A 22,843-nucleotide genomic window follows, 5' to 3' on the forward strand; every position below is an offset into this window, starting at 1 on the left:
AAGCCTCATGTGACAAGGTAATTAGTCAAGAAGAAAAGACTGAAGTTATAAGAAATCAGACACAAGGAAACCGCCCCATCTGTATTACCTATGGGTAATCTGTCTTTCTAATCCATTGGGTCAACACCACAAGTCCCTGACCCCAGGCACATTCAGGCTTGGTGAAATGTAGCAGAGATTCATTATTTTGGTCTACTACCTACCATCTCTTTCAAGACTTCATACATCTGCCTCAGGAATTCCTGAAATCGAGGTAGATGAAGGCAGGTGTCTTGCTGGGTTTCCAAAGTGGAGGCCTGGTGCCACACAGAAAGTTTCTGCATCCAAAACTGATAATCAGAAGAAAAGCCTACTAGATCTTGAGCCATCTTGGAAAAACGGAAAAGGTGATGTATCTTCACAGTAGCGCATCAAGCACTGAAGGAAACAGCGAGCACACATCAAATCTATAAGAAAGGGGGAAAAAGAAACAGTATTTAAGGGATTTTTATTGGTGACTTCATGTTCCACTGGCGAGTGAAAGGAGGAGTACAAGGAATTAAAGTAGCATGCTTTCTATGGAGTCATCCTTGAATTATTTTAAAATATGTCACCCAGCTGTAGCTCCAGTTTTTACCATCTGAATTTTTTATGAGTAATATTACACTAGAAGTCATTATACTTTCACAGACACATGCTAATTATGCACAAAAAGCACAGCTGATAATACTTTATATCTTCTTTTCAAGATTGAGCTATTTTTAAATGTTCTGAACATGAAGTTCATTTGGGTATTTTAATGTAATGGGAAGTCAAAAACATCCATAAGTATTTAATAACAGTCTGTGTCTAAAAAATGTTTTTGAAGTTCCCATGTTTTATATGCATTTCTGGTTTCTCATTCTGGTGTTTAAGAAAATCTCTTTGCATTACTGTCCACTGAAATTTCTTCCTAGTTTTTCTTCACTGTTTAGAAAAGAGTAAAATTTTTCACTCCACATGTATCAATTTGAACAATCTATTTAATTAAAGGCTAGTGTATACGCTTGATCTCAGTTCTTTCACAAGAAGAAATATTTTAGTGAAATATGAAAAACTGCAATTATTGAGGAGGTGTACTAGTCCTAAGTTGCAGAAAATAGCTCATAAACTTGACCTACCACACCAGAAGTACATGTTAAAAAGTGTATAATTGCAAAGTGAGCAGATGCCTCAGACAGAGCTAGGTAAATAAACCATAGGTGCCCCACCACCACCCCAACCCCTCGCCATCCTCAGTCCACCACCAGCCCAGCCCCTTGCCATCCTCAGCCCACCACTACCCCAGACCCCTCCTCGCCATCCTCAGCCCGCCACTATCCCAGCCCCTCGCCATCCTCAGCCCACTACCATCCTAGTCCCTTGCCATCCTCACCCATAAGGCACACCTGGTAGAGAAGTGAGAGCTGCTTCTCATCAGGTGCAGGCTTTTACAAGTTCTCCTACTTTTGGGGGGCAGGGGTAATACTCAGTTATACGACTTCAAATGACAGCTTTGGAAATGGGGAGTTCAAATTCTCAGCAGCAATAAATAACAGATAAAATGGTCCCAATTAAGCGCCAAAAACATCCACAAAGGGAGTTTCATTACTAAATAAGAAAACAAAAATATCTAAGGAGATCATAAAATTTGGTTGCAGTGCAAAAAAACTTGAGACCAGGTATTAAAAACTGTACTAAATGGTACTAAAAATTTAGTTTTATAAAAGACCATGAAGCAAAAAAAGGTTTAGCGATAGTGACAAATGGCACTTAACAGCCACAAATCTAGGCACTTAATAGCCACAAATCTCCCTGATTCCTCCCTTTCTCTCACTGACCTCCTGATCCAAGCCATCACTAACACCTGTCAATTCTACCTCCGAAATAAATATGTGATCTCACTCATGCTTCATCCACTTCTTCCCAGCTCCACTGCTGCCATGCCATCCATTTCTTACCTAGAGGCTTCTATCTGGTCTCACCTGGCCCTCTGTAATTTACTGTCTACAGTCAACAAAAACGACTTTCCTAAAAGGAAATCAGAGTCAGCAAGTTCCTGCTTAAAACCTTCCCACCCCAACTTCAATAGCTCCTTGGAAAGAAATCCCAACTCTCTGTAGAAAAGACCCGAGCTCCTTATTGGAGTCTCTGAAGTCCTGGAAAAACATGGCTCTGGCACACTTCTCGCATCTCCCACGTTGCCTCTCCTCTGTTCTACCAACACAGGGAACCTTTCCTTGTTTCCAGGGTTTTCTGCTGATTCCTTCACAGCTCTTAACACATCAGTAATTACCCTGGACGTTTGTTTGCTCACTTAGTTACTGCTTTCTCCACCAATATATAAATTCCCTGTCTCTTAGAATTTAACAGTCCTGGGACACCTGGGTGGCCCAGTTAATTAAGCATCCAACTCTTAGTTTCAGCTCTGGTCATGATCTCACAGTTTGTGAGTTCAAGCCCCACATCCAGCTCAGAGTCTGACTGGGATCCCCTCTCCCCCCAACCCCTCTCAAAATAAATAAACTTTCTTTAAAAAAAAAAAAAAAAAAGATTTAGGGGCTCCTGGTGGCTCAGTCAGTTAAGTGACTGACTTCAGCTCAGGTCATGATCTAGCAGTTCATGGGTTCAAGCCCTGCATCAGGCTCTGTGCTGATAGCTCAGAGTCTGGAGTCTGTTTCAGATTCTGTGTTTCCCTCTCTCTCTGCCCCTCCCCTGCTCGCACTCTGTCTCTCTCTGTCTCAAAGATAAACAAACATTAAAAAAAAAGATTTAATACAAGCCTGGCAAACAATAAATATTGAATAAAGGAATGAATAATTAACTGATATTTTTCAAAGTATAGTTCTAAACTGCTATAACAAAATAACAAAATGCTATTCCAGATAAAGCAATTTACTTTTTCAAAGTAAAAGTAAATTCCCCAGAAAAAAATTTTTAAAGGCATATCTATGGGAAACTTAATTACTAATATTCCATTTTATAAATATAGTAATAGCTTATACATACACTTACTATGCTCTTGACAATATATTAAATGCTTTATGCACAATAGCTATGCTAATCCTCATAGCAACCCTATGAAATGGGTACTATTATCCTCAGTTTACAGAGGCATAGAGAGATTATGTAATTGGCCAAAGTAAGATGACGTAAAAGCCCAAAGGAAGTAACTGCTAGTAAACAGCAGAGCTACAGGGTGTAGGATATGAATTCAGAAAATCCAGCTCTAAAGTCTGTGCCCTTAAATAAACTGAAGAAACAAATTAATTCTTATATATTTCATACAATTCTATATGCAGGTCTGTTTAGATATTTGGGGACACTAAACTGAAGACCTTTTTGGTAGAAGTGATAGGAATTATTTTACTATAGCCAAATTACAAACAGCATTTTGCTTAGCAATGGGGATGCATCAGATTGTTTTAAATGCAAACAGTTTTAGGGATCATGCAGTGCAGGGGTCCTGATGGGCTGTTCCACAGCCTGTCTAGGGGACAGATGGTATGGCTGGAAAACAAGTGATGCCCTGATTGTGATGGCTATCAGTGGGGGTGCTGCTGGCATTTAGTGCCCAGAAGCCAGGGATGCTGAACATACTGCAATGCACTGGGACAGTGACTCACAAAGAAAAATCGTCTTCCCCCAAAGGCCAATGACACCCCTACTGCCGCTGACCTAATTAATCTGAACACTCTGGAATGGGCATCTGTTGATTGGCTGGTTGTATATTCCTCCTCCCTTCTTTCCCTTGAGGAAAGGACCTCTTCTCCATTTTGCAAGTCTTGGTGAGTCTATTAATCAAGGCACCTTGTGACATCAGCCAAGAGGTGAGGTGGTGATTCAAGTTAGGCAAACCAGACTCTATGCTGGGAATATGAGTCTTGAGTAGATGGACATAACAATAGAACTAAGTCATTCCAAAGACTCTTAGTCCAGATCCCTAAGGCTACCCTACATCATGTCCATAACAAGGTACAGTTTTAAGCTCTCTCTCTTTTTTTTTTTTTTTTGAGATTTTATTTTTAGGTAATCTCCACACCTATCAGAGGGCTCCAACTCATGACCCCTAGATCAAGAGTCAGCTGCTCCACCAACTGAACCAGCCAGGCACCCTTCAGCTCTCTCTTTAATTCTGTTCTAGCAAGGGCTTTCCACAAAATCCTTTTTTATTTTTCTTTAAACTAACCATTATTGACTTCTGTGGTTTAAAAAAAACCCTCACAAACTGATATAGTCTAATATATACTGATACAATATCTAATACAAACGAGATAATGGGCTGCAGGCAACACACTTTTGAAGAAAAGAGAAGTTACAACTGGTTACTGAACCAAATCACGGAAAATGACAGGGAAACTTCTGTTCATATTAGGGTATTAGAAACCAGAAGTCCATGGAACAAGGTAATATAGATCAATGAGGTATTGCCTATGATCAGGGCCCCTACCTCATTATACTCTTCTAGTAGTAAGTGAAGCCAAGTGAAAGCCACTGGATTATCAAAAAACAATGTCTGGTGATTTGCACAAAACCCCATCTCTCCAACCAAGGAGCCAGTGAGTCTTAGTCAATGATACTAGGCTTATCATAAACATACTCAAATGGTGACTCCAGCTCAAACAGCACTTTTAGATGTGGTTCTCAACTGGATCAAATTAAAAAACCACCCTAGTCACCTAGAATGTAGTTATGAAGCTGGTAGTAAATGTACTTCTCCATAGGGATAACCAGAAGACATGAGAAAGCAGTTCACTTTTACCTCTCTTGGAGGTATCAACTCAGGACACAGTGTATTACACTGGTCTACCATAGTGAAGTTAGCTGCTGACAGAACCTAGAAAAAACTAAGGAGACCCAGGTGCCTTGTATGTATTCCAGATGGTGGGATATAAATCCCATAAACATACAGGGCCTGCCATTTCAGGAAGTTTCCTGTGATCCAATAGTCCATGCCAAGTCAGGATATGCCCTTTAAAATAATGATAAACAACAGACTAGTACCGGTGGTTGCCTTCAATGTGAAGACCTGGGTAGCTGGATGACAGGTGCAGAAAAGAAACTTGGGTTTTACCAGACACTTTTTGTATCTTTTCAATTTAATTCTGTAAATACTAATTACTGACTCAAAATTGTAACAATGAGCAAACAAAAAAGAAAGTGAATAATAATTGCTACACCTCACACCTGCTAAGAGGCAAAACATTTGGCTAATATATCTGGGATTCTGAACATAAACTGCATGGGCTTTAGACTCTTTATCTGCTTCAACCCACTTCAGGCAATGAGAAAATATGGAAAGGGCCCAGAGCAAGAATCACTGCAGAGCTGGTCCATGCTGAAGTGCTCTGCCACTAAGCACATATGACCTGGCAGATCCAATGCTGCTTAAAGCATGTGTGGAAGATCCGGGTTGGGGAAGAGCCTCCAGCAGGCCTCAGTGACAGACTGATTGTCCAAGCCACAAAGCCGGGTGTGCCCAGCAGCACTCTATCATCATGTGCAAATTATGCCTGCTTGAGCAAAATGCACAAGTGAGGTTTTGGATACTATCTGTGTGTATGTCTTGCTTGCTGTGTCATATAATTTTTTTAAATTCCCTTCTCTTTCATTTTTCCCTCTCCTACTACTGAACCTACAGAGTGTATTATTAGTAGATAAATCTTCCAAAGGCTATAATTTATAGACTATAACAGAGATGGGAAGAGGGACTGACATTATCCAGAACTCCATGACATGAAGTCAGAAGCATTAACCAGGCATTACTTCAGATTATCTCCCTTTTTGAAGGAAAAGCTAAATTATGTTAGTTGGAAGTGTTCTAAAAATTTTTTGTGTAGAAAGCACTAGGTCTGGGTGTACTAAGTAACCAACAAGTGAAAGGTAGCAGAGTTCTGTGGTTTTTGCCCACCTAGCACTCTTCTCCTGCTCCTTCAATATGAACGCACCCTACTTCCACTTCTTCCTTTTCCTTCCTTTCCATATAGTTTTACTGAGACTATGGATCACGGTGTGCCTCCTTAAGAGTGAGGGAGCTACACAGGTCTAACAAATAAGACTAACAGGTAAGAATACTGTGCAAATAAACTTTAAGTTTGTCTCTTTTTCTGAAACCACTCATACACAACAGACAACAGAACGAACAACTTATGATGGTCTCACTTAAAGCACAGGCTATGTTATAAGTGAACTTTTGTTTATGATGCTTCTTTTTTTTTTCATAACTAGTTAATGAATATTTTTAAATTTACCAAAAAAGTAGACAAAACAGTCAAATGAACTCCTATGTATCCATTAACTAGTCCAAATAATTATCAAAAATTTCCATTTTAAAGCAAATCACAGGCATCATACCACTTTATCCAAAATACTTTGATTTGTATCTCTTTCTTCTAAGGATTAAAAAAAAAAGAAAAGAAAAAACTTGAATACACTATCTCTTTCACACCCAATAAATCCAGCCAAATAAACCCAAAATATCATTTAATGGCCCACCTATGTTCAAATTTCTTTAAAACTTTCCTTTATATTGGGTTGTTTGTATTATAATCCAAACAAGATCCACACATTACATATGGTCAATGTTGATACTTCTCCTTTAATCTGTAACAAAATAATGTAAAAATAAGTCTCCCTTAATCTGTAACAATTATCCCTCTTTTATTTTTTAATCTTTAATATCATTTATCCTTTGGAAAAAGCCAACCAATAGAAATACACATACTTGTGTATTTCATACTTGTGATGGCATTCCTGTGGTGTTAGCATGTTTTGCTCTCCCCATATTGCATACAAACTGAGAGAGCATGATTTAGAGGGTTTTTTGGGGGTTTTTTTAGATTAGGGGTCAATCTTTCAAAAATACTTCATTTGTAGTGGTGTGCCCTTTGAATTAAACCAGAAGCACACACTGGTTGTCTCATACCATACCATGTTGAAACTGATTAGCTGTTCCAGGTACTGTCAACCTAATCCATCCATTATAAAGTTCACCATCAACTCTTTCCTGAATGGTCTTAGAATCCACTGATGATCATTTTAGATCCATTAGAGGTTGAAAAATCAATTTTCTCATTTTATCCATTGGCCTGTTTTTATGATGTTTCTAGACAATACAGAAGCCTTACAGTTTTAGGTAGTAAGAATAACAATCTTTTTCTATGGAGATACAACGTATGCCTGTCCAACCCCATGAAACTGCCAAAAGGACTGCTAACTTCATCGACTTAGGCCCTCTTGCAGGTTCTTGGTCTCCCCTAGCTTCTCAAGAAACGCCAAATTGCCCTGAGGGTGAAAAGCTGCTAAAGAATATCTACTTAGTGCACCACACATCCCTTCACTGCCAGGGTCTTAACCCCTTGAGTACTGGGCATCTCTGCAGTTTTCCCATGGCTTCAAAAGATGTTTTATCTGGTTCTTCTAGTCACTCTAAATAGCCGGAAGTAAAAGTTTATATAAGTTCTCTTGATAAACCAGGATGGGTGAGGTGAACAAAAGTACAGAATATATTTAAGTGTAAACATACTTAGTTAAATTGCATCCAATTTCAGTTCTACTTCAGATAATGATAGACTATAATTGAAACCAACTTTCTGGCTGAACATATATAAGGCTACATGAAATATGAAAACGTAATGAAAAAATCATCAAGGGGCACCTGGGTGGCTCAGTCAGTTAAGCATCTGACTTCCGCTCAGGTCGTGATCTCACAATTCATGAATTCAAGCCCTGCGTCGGGCTCTGTGTTGGCTTGAGGCCTGGAGACTGCTTCAGATTCTGTGTCTCCCTCTCTCTCTGACCTTCCCCTGCTCATGCTCTATCTCTCTCTGTCTTTCTTTCAAAAATAAATAAATATTTAAAAATTTTTTAAAAAGATCAACAGAGAATCAGAAAGACAGTGTTAAATTATTCAAGAAAGATCTTGGCACATGGGGTTAAACAGGCCTAGGAAGGCATTTCTGATCCTGAAGAGGTGGTTAAAAGGCAAAGATTAAAAAGCTTTTTTTGCAGCCTTGCCACAGAGTAAAAGTAGGAGGCCAGGCCTACTAAAGTGAGGTCCTGGTTCACCACACTTAGGGTTAGTGCCTATGAGGGTACACCCTAGGAGGATAGGTGAACCAGAAATGAACCAGCCTGCATATACTACAGCCTAACTGTGAAACTAAAGCTAAATTAAGGCGGTCCCTAGTTTCTAGGTCTGCTGCCAGGTACCTGGAAGATGCAAACAAAAATCCTCTCTGAAGGAAAATAACATCATCATAGGTTTCTAATTACTTCTAAAAATAATTTTTGTTTTCTTTTTAAGTTTTATTTATTTATTTTGAGACAGACAGAGCCAGCAGAAGTGGGGAGGGTCAGAGAGAAAGGAGACAGAGAATCTCAAGCAGGCTCCAAACTGCCAGCAAAGAGCCCTATGTGGGGCTTGAACCCACAAAACCTTGAGATCATGACCTGAGCTGAAACCAAGAGTTGATGCATAACCCACTGAGAGCCACCCAGGTGCCCCCTAAATATAATGTTTCAAATGCCACAAAAATTATATAATAAAAGACAATTGAGCACACAGGAAGAAAAGAACACACAAGAAAGAACCCCAATGGAAAAGGACAAAACAAAACAAACAAAAGAATACAGTAGAAATTCTAAAACTGGAAGAAAAAAAAAGGACCTGAAATTAAGAATTCAACAGATGGAGAGGCACCTGAGTGGCTCAGTCAGTTAAGCGACTGACTCCTGATATCAGCTGAGGTCATGATCTCATGGTTCATGTCCCATGTTTGGGATTCTCTCTTTCCCTTTCTCTCTACCCCTCTCCTGCTCACTCATTCTCTTAAAAATAAATAAATAAACTTCAAAAAAAAAAAAATTCAACACATAGGTTTAATAGCTGATCAGACCCAGCTGAAAACAGAATTAGTGAACTTGGAAGACACATCAGAAGAAACTACCCAGAATTCAACATAGAAAGTAAAAACAATGAAAAACATGGAAGGATTAGTGAGATACATAAAAATACAACAAAATGGCCAGAAAACATATCTTCAATACAATGAAAGGGGGAAAAATGGCCAACCCAGAATACAATACCAACTAAAATATTCTTCAAGATAAAGTAAAATAAAATCTTTTGACATACTGAGAGTCTACTACCAGTAAACCTGCTCTAACTAAGGATGCTCTCCAGGAAGACAGAAAATGATCCCAGACAGAATTCTGGAGGCATGAGAAGAAATGAAAAACAACAAAAATGGTAGATACAAGAAAAAATGTAAATGAACATTTATGATATAAAATAAAAATAGTATCATTGGGGTTTTAAATATATACAGAAATTAAAATATATAAAAATAATAGTATACCTGGAGAAAAATAGAGTCAAAGAGTTCTAAAGTCCCCCACATTTTCCAGTAAAAGGAAGATAAAAGTGTTAACATCAGGTTTTAATAATTCAGGTATGCATACTATAATTTCTAGGCTATCCACTAATAGAATATCAACAGGTAGTGTATAACTTCCAAGTTATCACAGGAGAAAAATTTATAATAAAAAAATGGCAAGATTGGAGAGAAAAAGGAATATAGAATGGATAAGATTTAAAAAAGCACAGGGGTGACTGGGTGGCTCAGTTGGTTAAGCATCTGACTCCTGATTTTGGCTCAGGTCATGATCTCACAGGTTGTGGGTTAGGGACTGACCCTGGGGCTGTCTGTGAAGAGCCTGCTTGGAATTCTCCCTCTCCCTCTCTCTCAGCCCCTCCCCACTCATGTGTTCTCTGTCAAAATAAATAAACTTTAAAAAGGAATTTTAAAAAGCACACAGTAAGATGGTAGATTTAAACTAAAATATATCAATAATTATACAATATGCAAATGACTTAAATTCCCAAGTAAAACCCAAAGATTATCAGGGTTTTTAACTTTTTTAATTTATTTTTTATGTTTTAAGGTTTTATTTAAATTCCAGTTAGTTAACATATAGTATAATATTAGTTTCAAGTGTACAATGTAGTGACTCAGTACTCAGTATCAGCTGGTACTCAGCATGGCAATTGCACTCCTTAATCCTCATCACCTATTTAACCCATCCCCAACCCATCTCCCCTCTAGTAACCATCAGTTTGTTCTCTGTAGTTAAGAGCCTGTTTCTTGGGTTGCCTCTCTCTTTTTCCCCCTTTGCTCATTTGTTTGTTCCTTAGATTACACATATGAGTGAAATCATATGGTATTTATCTTTATCTGACTGACTTACTTCGCTTAGCATAACTCTCTAGCTTGGAAATCGCAAGAGTTCATTCTTTTTCATGGCTGAGTAATATTCCTCTTTCTCACTCTCTCTCTCTCTCTCTCTCTCTCTCTCTCTGTGTGTGTGTGTGTGTGTGTGTGTGTGTTGCATCTTCTTTATCCATTCATCAATCGATGGACACTTGGGCTGTTTCCATAACTTGGCCATTATAGACAATGCTATCCGTTTTGAATTAAGAAAAGAAATAATTACATGTTATAAAAGACACATCTAAAACATAAGGATATAGTGATTCAGAGAGGCTAAAAGGGAAATGGGGGGGAACGCCACAAACCTAACCAAAGGAATCAAATAAACAAACAGTATCAATTCAAATACACTTTGGGGCAAAAAGAATTACCAGAGGTAAAGAGGGTCACTTCATAATGATAAAGTGTTCAATTCACCAGAAAGATTAAACAATTCTAAATTTGTGTGTTCCAGTAATATAGAAATGTAAAACAAACTATAAAGCTCAAAATATAACACAGAAATTGATGTAATTACAAAAATAAAGAATTCCATTCATACTGGGAATTTTCACACATCCAAGTAAATCATAATCATGCAAAAATTCACAAATTCCAAACTCACCCTCAAAGAATACTCCAAGCTTGTTAAGTGTTCATGAACCCTAGCAGAAAGTTCCCTGCAGTATTATTTACAACAGACACAATTGAAAGGAACCCATATGCCAGTCAAGAATAGAATGAATAAACTATATGTTAAATATTCATATAAAGTCTATGCAGCAATAATAATGCAGGACCTACCATAGGCATAGAGATGAATTTTCAATCATAATGTTAAGAAAAATAAACCAACCCATAAGAATATATAAGATATGATTCATTTACATAAAGTTCAAAATCAGGTAAAACTAAACTGTAGTGATGACCCTGAAAAGTCAGGAAACTTATTACCTTTAGAAGAAGAGAAGAAGTACTGTGGGAAAGGTATACATGAAGGGCTCTCAATATGCTGGCAACATTCTATTTCTTAACCTGAATGCCAGTAATGTGTGTGTTAATATTTTAATAATTTAAAAAAATGTAAGTCATGTTTATGTGCTTTTCTATATGTGTTATTTTCCATAAAATTCTCCAAAAAAAATTCTCTAACTTTTAGGTACACATTTACCACACAGATATTACCTCAAAGGAAAAAATAAAAGCTTTTATAGCTTATAAATGCTAATCAATACATAAAATATTTGATAAATACAATTAAAATGTTTAATTATTAAAAGAGTCTAGACTCTGAGTTCTCTGAAAATATTACAACTATCAGAACTGGCCAGAGATACAAACCTAGTGTTTGTTTTCATTTCTTTCTTCCCATCCTCAAGTAACAGCTCCATCTTCCCAGCCCTGGCTCTTAGGAGACGTAAATCCTCAAGCTTCTCTATCTGCTCCCACTTCTCCTAAGCTATGTAGCTATTGCTTTGCCCTGAGAGGGCTATTGTCATAAGGAGCAAGAGACATCCAATTCATCACTCAGGGAAGGATAACCAGTGAGAGGTCTGTGCTCAACTAGATAAAATAAGGCGTGGTATCAATGCTTTAAAAAAAAAAAAAAAAAAAAAAAAAAAAAAGCATGTCTCATAAAATAGGATTCTTCGGATTCATGGTGATTTTAACTTTTTTCACAAATGCATTAATTTTTTAACCCAGTTCATCTGTACACTTATTAGACTATACATTTTTTTATTGATACCAAATCCTTGATCTAGCCCCAATGTAAATCCTTGACTTTCTTATAACTCTGCTTAGTATGCATGATCTCATATGGATGTCTATGCCCATATCCATTTCAGAGGAGCAACTAGAAAAATACTATTTAGCATCTTTTAAGAGCATTAAAAAAAAGATGGATGTTAATGACATTATTTCCTTAAAACTCAGGATTTTAACAAGTATTTTGTACACAAACTGTATATACTAGTGTAGCAAAAGCAAATGGCATGGAAAGTTGGAAGGAAATCCCCATTTTCCATTTCTTGAGTTATTTCTCTTTTGGCACATTTACCCAGTCCTATGGAATCAAAACCATGATTTCACCTTCTCCACACATAGAGACTAAAAACAACAAAAGTTCTTCGTCCCCTCACTGTATATTTCCAGGAGAAAATAAAATGACCTTCAGAAATTGCCATATAAAAAAGACTAAAGAAATGTCCCATGAGCAAAGAGACCTAGAAACCTGCATGCAAATGACTGTCCAGTGAAGGATGCCCATGTGCTTGTTCATGTCCCTGTTTCCTGCTATTAGAGGAGATCCTACAGAAGAAGGAGGCAGAGGAAGAGGGATGATGAAGTGGCAGGAGAATCCAGCCATCAGAGCAAGCAATCAGAGACACTGAAACAGGGCTGGTTCAAAATGGTGTCAGCTTAGGATCACTGCCTCTCCCCTCTTCTCTTATTTATATTGCTTTAAAGTTATTCTACTGCTTGCAAAGTACTGTTTTATGAACTCAAAGATACACCACTGTCCATTGAGGGTTCACAGTCTGAGTTGCTAAGACAGCATTGCTTGGATTCAAAGTACAGCATGGGAAAAAGAGGTAAAGAGGTAACCTTCAGTGCTAAAAGGTTCTCCATTTTGGTGATTTCCGTTCTTTGGGAAAAGAATATATTCAAAAACTTCATGGAAATATGCTTCACAAAGAACATGGAGTTTACCAAGCACAATTCATGAGAAGTGATAAAGGAAATAAAACCATCACAACACCTGAGCAGTGTCTGAAGAAAATAATTAAGAGGAAAGAAACAAGCAGATGACAGGCTAGGGCAAAGTATCCAAATTCATTAAACAAAACAAAACAAAACCATTTTTCTTTATTGTTTTTTAAATTTTTAAATGTTTATTTATTTTTGAGAGAGAGATACAGAGTATGAATAGGGGAGAGGCAGAGAGAGAGGGAGACACAGGATCCAAAGTGGGCTCCAGGATCTGAGCTGTCAGCACAGAGCCCGATATGCGGCTCGAACTCACAAGCTGTGACATCATGATTGAAGCCAAAGTTGAACACTTAACTGACTGAGCCACCCACTTGCCCCCAATTTCCTTACTTTAGAAATCAAGTGTTGTGAGCCTGGCAAGGCACAGCCCCTAGACCAGTGGTTCCTAAATTAACTTTCAGAAAGCAAGGTAGGTTCCCAAAGTTCCATGTTGACACCAAGCATTTAAGCAGCCCTCACTTCAAAGAGTAAACCCTGTAGGCCCAGGCAGGCCCACGCAGGATGTCCAGTCTACCACAGCACTGGGAGTGACCAGTAATGCATGAGCCAGCAACTCCAGCCTCTCATTTAACATTATGTGACATTATTATCCTCTCCTAATTTACAAAGTTTCAGGATGGAACAATCCCTTCTATAATTTAACCTGCAGTTTTCTGATCCTCCATTAGCACTGCTGTTGAAAGCACTTCTGATTCTCAACAGGCTGTCCCATCTAGAGAAAACTTAGAATTCAATTGTTTTTAGATTTTCTGAAGAGTCTAAAAAGAATCCTTAATCGGCTGATATGTGAGGAATCTGGTATCCGTAAGGTCCTGTCCAAGGCTAAAATTGCCACAGATGTAATAAAGGGAAAATATTTTAAAAACTATTTAGTCTGAACCATCATTGTTTTCCTCCATGGCAAACAGCTGGTAACCTATAAAGCCATATATACAAATAAGAGGAGCCAGGGCGACATTTTGAATAGTGTGAGAAATTCAAAAGTAGTTATTATAAATTACCAAGTAATTTATAAAATGAAGTAATTACCAAGGTCCTACCATCTGTATCTTCTAAACCAGTACTGCAGATAAGCATCTAAGATGAGATCACAAAAGTGACAATGGCAACAACTGCATAGAGCTTTAAAGCTTTTTAAAAAATTTTTAGTAAAATAAAACCCTGGAGGTTTTTTGTTTTAAGTATGCCCCCATAACCAGCATGGAGCTCAATGCAGGGCTTGAACTCATGACCCTGCAATCAAGACCTAAGCTGATGCCTAACCAACTGAGCCACTCAGGCACCCCTAAAATGAAGCTTTCTATAAAAGTTCAACATATAAAATGGACAGACCTCTGAAAATCATATATGAAAGAAGAGATCAATATCCAGAATATATGAAGAACTCCCACAACTCAATGACTGACAAAGAAAAAGAAACAAAGGAAGAAAGAAACCCCAAATTTTTAAAAACTGGACTAAGAACTTAAATAAGTATCTCTCAAAGATAACAAATGGCCAAGGAACATGAAAAGATGCTCAAATCATTAATCATTATGAAAATGCAAATAAAAACCACAATGAGATACTATTTTACACCCATTAGGGTGACTTACTTAAAAAATACAAAAAATAGTAAGTAATGGTGAGAATATAGAAAAACTGAACCCCTGCACATTGCTGGTGGGAATACTAAATAGCATAGTTGCTGTGAAAAACAGTAGGTGGATCCTAAACAGTTAAACACTGAATTACCATATGACCCAGCAATTCTATCTATGTATACACACACACACACACACACACACACGATTTGAAAGTAGGAACTCAAACGGGTATTTATATACCCATGTTCATAACAGCATTATTCATTATTCATAACAGCCAAAAGGTGGAAACAACACAAATGTCCATCAAGAGATGAATAAATGCACAAAATACATACAATGGAATATTATTCAGCCTTAAAAGGAAGAAAATTCTGATACATACATGCAGGAGCCTTGAAAACATTATGCTAAGAGAAATAAGCCAGACACGAAAGGACAAGTATTATATCATTTCACTTATAGGAGATACCCAGAGTAGTCAAACTCATAGAAGCATAAAATAGAATAGTAGTTGTCAGGGGCTGGGTGGAGAATGATTACTGATGGGTACGGAGTTTCAGTTTGAGAAGGTGAAAAAGTTCTGGAGATGGATGGTGGTGATGGTTGCACAACACTATGAATATAATTAATGCCACTAAACTATACACTTAAGAAACAGCTAAAAGGGTAAATTTTATGTTATGTATAATGTTCTACAATTAAAGAAATAAATACAGGCTTGGAGTAGCTCTGGTCAAAGCAGAGACAGGGCCTGGAGTATATCCCTGCCATGTCCTCCTCTCCAGGCCCCATCTTGGAACAGTCCTGCACATGTTGCTGGTTGTCTACCTGACAGCCCTCAATCTTCCACTGCTTCTTTGTTAATGGAGTCCGTTCATCCAGGAATCTCATGGCATGAGTCTTGGGGAAGTTGGGATGTGTCCCAATGCCACGGGTGAACATCTTGATTAATGTAGATCAGTAAATCAAAAACATTTCCAGGATCCTTCTACATTCTTAAATGTTACTAAGGACATTACTGAGAGCTTTTATTAATGTGGGTTACATTTGTCAACATTTACCACATTAGAAATTAAACCTGAAAAAAATTTAAGACCCAAAACTACACACTTACACATTCCATTAGCTGCTAGAGCGATGAGATCATTAGACATCATGTAACCTTTGACTCCACTGTAGATTAGTGAGAAAATGAGAGTGGATAATGCAAGTAATGTCTTAGCATTACTATGAAAATAGTTTTGCCCTATGACCCTCATGAAAGGGAATCAGGGATACCCAAGGGATCCTGAGTCACATTTTGAGAATGGCTGGTGTAGACTAGTCATGGTATTTCCATTTGCCCTCCTACCAACTATAGGAACAGCCAATGTTAGTCTACATAGAAAAATGAAAACTGAACTTCGGGGCTGGAAGGTTTCTGACAGATTATTTCTCAACCTAAAATAAATTCATGTTTTTTTTCATATTAGGTACTGTGGTCTCCATGTGACACTTAGGATGGCAGTACTACCTTGGGTAGTAAGTAAGCCTAGGGCACAGCTGAGGCAATAAAGTAGCCAACCTTGGAATTTTATTTTCCTTTTGGTTTAAGCCACCTTTTGTTGGATTTTCTGTTACCTGTAGTCAAACACATCTTAACTGGCACATCTCCCCAGAACCTAGTTTGCTGAGCACATTCTAAAACCACTGCTGTGCACTGTGTACCTGGCACACAGAAACTCAATAAATATTTGTTGAACAAATGTGTACATACATAAGTAAACAAACCCACTAAGGCTATTGTAGAGGAGAGACTAAAATAGATAAACTGTGAAATGATTTTATGTTGATGGAAGCCCTTATAGCTCCCAGATAGTCAATATTTCAAACAAAGCTCATTTAAAACCTGATGGTATCAAAATGGATGTGTATCATACCTGTTAGGGGCCAAAAAAGTTAGAAATTGCTTTCCGTGAGATGCTAAAGGTATGAGGTAGTAAGAGGTATGAGAAGTAAGTCTATATATGCCAAATATGCCCTATAACCAAAGTGACAACCTGATAAAAAGCACTACTTTTTTTTTTCCATTTCTCCTGAGCATGAGTCAACCGAAGTTACTTCTCCCATGAAGTCAGGCACCAAACAGAATACTACAAAATACACTTTCTCAAAGAAGAAAAAGACAAATTAAATACCAAGCCTCCAATTAATGTCATCAACTAGGGGCACAATGCCCTTATCAGAAAAGATTTAAACCTCCAGGAATATAATCAAATCTAAAATTAAGAAATTTTTGTTCAACCTGAAGCATACTTCAGGTTGACGATATTCTTCCTCTGCCTTACTGAAAGCCTGATACCAGTATTTTTAATTTACTGAAAAGTAATGATTCTTTGCTTGTTTTAAGAGTGGTCAATTTGCCCCTATGTAACTTTTTAAAAAATCACAATAATATATTCTTATTTCCACATAAAGGGCTTAAGAAGGAAATGATATTTTCCCTCTAAAAACAATGAGGTTTTAAGAAAAGTTCCACTAGGAGGAGCTGGCTTTTTCTCTGTTGAGTCAGCAGTGTTTCTCCTCGGAGATCATCTAATCAAAAACACAGACATGAAATTTGCAGATAATTTCAAACAAACCTCAATCGTAAACAAAACCTAGCTCTAAGGAATCAGAGGAGGCAACTGCAATCCAGGTGCAGAGTGTACACACTCCTCAGATGACTGTGCAAGGAATTATGGAAATTTAATCTAGCAGATAACTCTGTCTAGGGATTTATGGAGCTCCATTCTCCAGCCCATGTTCCCAGTCACAGGAAGCAAAGAGCTGCTCTCTGGACCTAGCTTCCAAGGAGAAACATCCCTTCATGATAGGGTGTGTGTTCTGGATCTAAGAGAGAGAGACCCCTGACTTTGTTCTCCATCAGAGCACCAAAGAGCAATGAATGGGACTCAAAAAAAAATACCGGTTTTGGGGCATCTGGTGGGCTTAGTTGGCTAAGCAGGTGACTTCAGCTCAGGTCATGATCACGCAGTTCACGAGTTCAAGCCCCATGTTGGGCTCTGTGCTGACAGCTCAGAGTCTGGACCCTGCTTTGGATTCTGTGTCTCCCTCTCTCTCTGCCCCTTTCCTGCTTGTGTGCTCGCTCGCTCTCACTCTCTCTCTCAAAAATAAAATTATTTTTAAAAAGTTTTTTAAAAATACCAGTCTTCCCACATACACTGTTAGGAATAAATACTGGTTACTTACTTTCCTTGCATTCTTGTCCTCAATCATCTTATATTACAGTAAGACTGTGGTGTTCAGTGAGACCAAGTTTAAAAACTAGGCTAAGAGAGGGTAGTACCTAGATGGCTCAGTTGGTTGGGTGTCTGACTTCAGCTCAGGTCATGAGTTCACAATGTCTGAGTTCGAGCCCATCATCGGGCTCTGTGCTGACAGCTCAGAATCTGGAACCTGCTTCAGATTCTGTCTCTGTCTCTGTCTTTCTCTCTGTCTCTCTCTCTCTGTGTCTCTCTGCCCCTTCCCTGCTCTCTCTGTCTCTCTCAAAAATAAACAAATAAGCAAATAGATAAATGGATAGATAAATTAATTAATTAATTAAAACTGGGCTAAGGGGCACATTACATATTAAAGTATTAGAAATCTTCTTACCTTTGTCACTGGTGACTTGGCTCTAAGTTATTCTGCCTCTTCCCACTCTTGGTTATACTCATAATTTATTACTAAATAAACAAAAACAAAAAATCCCACACACTTATTGGGAAACAACTTTATGACAGAAACTCTCAAAAACACTACAAGTAAAAAGACAGCAGTTTGTTCCTTGCTCTCAAGCAACCTGCAGCTAATGAGAAAATCAGAATCTATAAATAGAAAAACATAATCTCTTGTGGGAAGGGCTGGGAAAAAGGAAACAGGGTGCTAAAACAAACATTAAGCAGGGGCATTTCACCTGGCACGGGGGTGTCAGACACTTCCAAGTAGAAACGATGTCTAAGCTAAGTATAAAACCATCAAGTATGAGCAGGAATGAGCCAGGCAAAAACATAAAAACCAAACACAGGATGTTACTACACTGCATAGGAAGAGTTAAGTTACCCTTGATCTCTGTTTCTCAAACTTGAAGCAAAAAACTGCTGAGGGCTCTCAGAGCTGTTTTAGACAGCTTTTAAAAGATGCTTTTTAAAAAACTAACTGAAAAATAATTTTTATCCTGTTATGTACTAACAAGTACAAAACCAATAAAAGCACTATGCTTATAGCTCTTATACATCTACAAAATCTTTACATGCACAAATACCAACAAATCTACAAAACGAATAAAATTGCAATCAACAAAATGAATCCAACGTGACCAATGATGCAGGTTACTGAATCTCACTTGGACTGGTCACGTAAACTTGGTACTGGTTACCAAAACCTACCAACCAACAGCTTCTGTTATTTGCTGGTCCTACCATATGTAGGAATGCCTAATTTGCCCCTTTTCTCTTTTTGACTATTGTGAAACAGCAATCTCTCACTCAGCTCAAATGTATTATTTACCTTTTCCCCTCTATTTGTTTTCAATATCTAAAATTAGTGCTACTTGGCGCCAATACAAACACAACTGCAGGCACTGACATCTTAAGACACTATTTAATTAGAACTGTGGCATTTAGATGTTTGGAAACAACTGAATTTTTATTTTTATTTATTTATTAAAAAAAATTTTTTTTAAGTTTTACTTATTTCTGAGAGAGAGATAAAGAGACAGCATGAGCAGGGGAGAGTCAGAGAGAGAGGGAGATACAGAATCTGAAGCAGGCTCCAAGTTCTGAGCTAGCTGTCAGCACAGAGCCCAACGCAGGGCTCGAACCCACAAACCATGAGATCATAACCTGAGCCGAAGTAGGACGCTTAACCGACTGAGCCACTCAGGTGCCCCATCAACTGAATTTTTAAATTACCATCCGAATGAAAAATAAAAGGTGAAATCTCCTTGCAGAGAACCATACAATCCTAATAAATCCCACCTGTTTAATCCTACTCATCCTTTGGGGGCTACAAGCCTCTGAAGGAGAAGTTTAAATAACTGTATGGTATGGGCCACTGAACTCACACAGAAAAAGCATTTTTGTGGTTAGGTTTTAGTGCTATGTAAAACCAAATATCTCACTTTATTTCCTTTAATACCTCAGCCCACATGACTTCCAGTTAAGATGGCACAGTAAATTTACTTTGATAGATCCTCTCTATTCCAAACATACAGCAGGGAGAGGGGAAACATAAGAAGAGAAAACTTCAAGGATGCAGGCAAGCTCAAAAATAATGTAACTACTTCTATGAAATAGACATGGGGCAGAAACTCAAAGAGTGAAGTCCTCGAGGTTAAAGACTTGAGCCTTCTAAGCTCAGGATCCAGGCACTAAAACTGGAAGTATGCGTCCTACAAAGTTCTGAGGTAATCCACAAAAGACAGAGTCAGACCTGGCATGACTGCATGACAGCACAGTCAAGGTGATAACTGGAGGAGACCCCTCTGTTCTTGAAAGAAGATTGGAAGCTCCTTGTCTCATATGGAACAGTGACAAAGGGAAGGAGGACACAGGCCAGCCAGTGATCAGGAACCCAATGAAACAGGCTGTGATGCCCAAGTATAAATCACCATTCAGGTCTAGACTGCGGTTCTATAGAAGCCACTCAAGACAACTCCAAAACGGCTACAAACAATGAGCAAAGAGGAAAAAGGTGGAAAATGAGTAAAAGAATAAAAACAATACAAAATAGATCTCAGTCAAAACATGCCATTCAATCAAAGTTCTAAAGTACCTGAACAAATCTAATACCAATAAAGGCAACTAACAGAATCAGTCACCAGACCACTAATTCACTTCAGATGAAATTAATATTACAAAACAGTCCAATAAAATAAATATATTTAAGATGCTTTTAAAAAGCTAACTGAAAAAGAATTAAAAATTATAAAACAAAAAGGCAGAATTAAAACAAAAGATGGTTAAAAAGAATCAATTAGAAATTATGTTGAAGAATATAGTTATTAAAATTTAAAAACTAAGTAAGATACCTCAGATTGGACAGAACTGAAGAAAGAAGTGGTCAATTTGAAGATAATACTAAGGAATTCACTCACAATGCAGCCCAGAAAAAAAAAAAAAAGACAAAAAAGGAAAGCAGTTAAGAGACCTGAGTGATAGCTCCACAAATATCTAAGAGGTGCCACAGAAAAAGAAAGTGAAGAGAATTCGAAAGAGAAGCAATATTTAGAGATAAAAGCTAAGAATGTTCAAGAAACACATGAGTTCTCAGATTAAAAGCACATTTTGAATACTGAGATAATTTTAAAAAACAAGCAGATAACTCAATAAACCAATAACAAACACACACAAACTAAAGTATTAATTATAAAAAGAAAATCCCAAAAGCTACACGAGTGTCCTAAACGACCAGTGGATCTGCTGGGTCACGAATCTCCAGAGGCTGGCTGCCAGCACTGCAGTCAGGGCCAGCTAAGTTCCCTGATAGCTGGCAGCCTGGGCAGACAACGGAATCAGCAGCTCAGATGAGCACAACCAGCAAGCATTTGCCTCTTCCTTAACACCTGGTAAAAACAAGGTAAAGCAACTGTTTTCACTTTAGAGACAACCCCAGGAAACTTCCTGAAAAAGCAGACCCCTAAATGTTTTCAGCAACTTCAGCAACAAGAAATCTGTTCTACGTGCTGAGTGTTATGTGGAAACTAGTCTGACAATAAACTATTTGTAAAAAAAATAATAATAATAAATTAGAAAATCACCAAAAAAAAAAAGAAATCTGTTCTATGTGGAATGCTGGATTTAAATTTCTCTTCCTTGCCCACTACACTTCTGCCAGCACCACCAAATGTGGACCTTACTGGATACCTTGCTCACTATCATAATATCACAACCAACTCTGAACCAAAGAACTCAATATATAGCAGAAGTGAGGCAAAGGGCTGACGCCAACTGGGTCCACTGTCAGCTATAGTTATTACTGGCTGCTATCTAAATTCAATGTTTTTCACCTATATTTCTTCATCATTTATAAATTTCTCTACTACATATTTAATTTTACTGCATTTAATTTTACATTTAAATTTCATTACTTAAATTTAATAAATTTCCTTTACTGAAGATAAAGGAACAAGAATGATAGCCTGAGTTCTCTGGACAGGAACTTGATGTGGAGGTTCACCAATGATTTACAATTTAAAAAAATGGTCATAGAAAACTGGTAACAACACACATCATGACTATTTGAATAAAAACTGGAGCCACAACATTTCTGAAAGGTTAGTAAACCCCTCAGTTAGATTCCTCTGGAAAGCAGAGCTCAGGTAGCTTTAGAGAAGGTATAGACCTGAATTCACCTCATTTCCAGACAAAGGAAAAATCTCTCATAAAAAGCACCCATACTCTCCTATCCAAGTGGTGCACTTGGCAGTGACCCATGGGATCAATAGGGACAAAGGCCCTAGAACTAGCCACCATAGTTTCAGAACCTCTCTAAAAACTATGCTATATTATGGCACAAGAGCACCACCTACTGAAATAGTTCCAAGGGTTAAAAGGGTTAGTCCATTTGTGAAGAAAGGGTTAAATATATACCTACCTCTACCCAACTGTTTATCGTGGCCTCAAAACAATATGACCGTGGAGGGATGGACGTCAAATTATTTCAAACTAACTGGCAGTCTCTTTCTCTTAAAACTTTAACCTCCTGAAGAAGAAATAGCATGCCTTCTCCTTGCTCCTCCTATTTTTGTTTAGTAATCATAGTCAAACAAATCTTTCTGGTACAGTGTCCTCTTTTCCCCCGTATGCAGCTTCAGTTATCTTAGTGAGTACTGCTACTTCTAGATCTCTTCCCTTACTAGTTTTCCAAAGGGCTGAGAAAAACTCAAGGGGAGAAGCTGTAGTAGTTCTAACAGGTCTGGGAAGGATATATGTAAAGTCAAGTCCCTCAGTCAAGTCTTTCATTTGAAGTCCAAATGGGGAATCGTGCTTTTTCAACTCACTCAAAGATGGTTAAAATATAGTATCCCCGACCCACCCTGAAGGAGTTTAAGATGACCATAATGGTTCTACACCAGCAAAGCTGGAGGCCAAATGATCTATTAGTAAAACCGAAAATGGTATGTAAGGAAGACAATTTATGGGATAAGTAACACTCGGGGTGGAGTGGATTGCTTCTGCTATGCTATATACATACAGAATACAACTAAAGAAA

The 22,843-nt window shown here is 37.9% G+C and overlaps 1 protein-coding gene across 1 annotated transcript in view; it reads right to left on the reverse strand.

Moving 5' to 3' along the window:
- The window catches only part of FANCC (FA complementation group C), a 260,016-nt gene that overhangs the window by 161,069 nt on the left and 76,104 nt on the right, over window positions 1-22,843 (reverse strand). Inside the window, exon 2 of the mRNA XM_077749500.1 lies at window positions 204-446. Within this exon, the coding sequence (XP_077605626.1) occupies window positions 204-368 (165 nt within the window). The 5' untranslated portion in view covers window positions 369-446. The remainder of the gene's footprint in view (window positions 1-203; window positions 447-22,843) is intronic.

This window comes from Crocuta crocuta, unplaced genomic scaffold (genome assembly GCF_008692635.1).
Source record: "Crocuta crocuta isolate KB4526 unplaced genomic scaffold, BGI_CrCroc_1.0 scaffold99, whole genome shotgun sequence".
Lineage (NCBI taxonomy): Eukaryota > Metazoa > Chordata > Mammalia > Carnivora > Hyaenidae > Crocuta > Crocuta crocuta.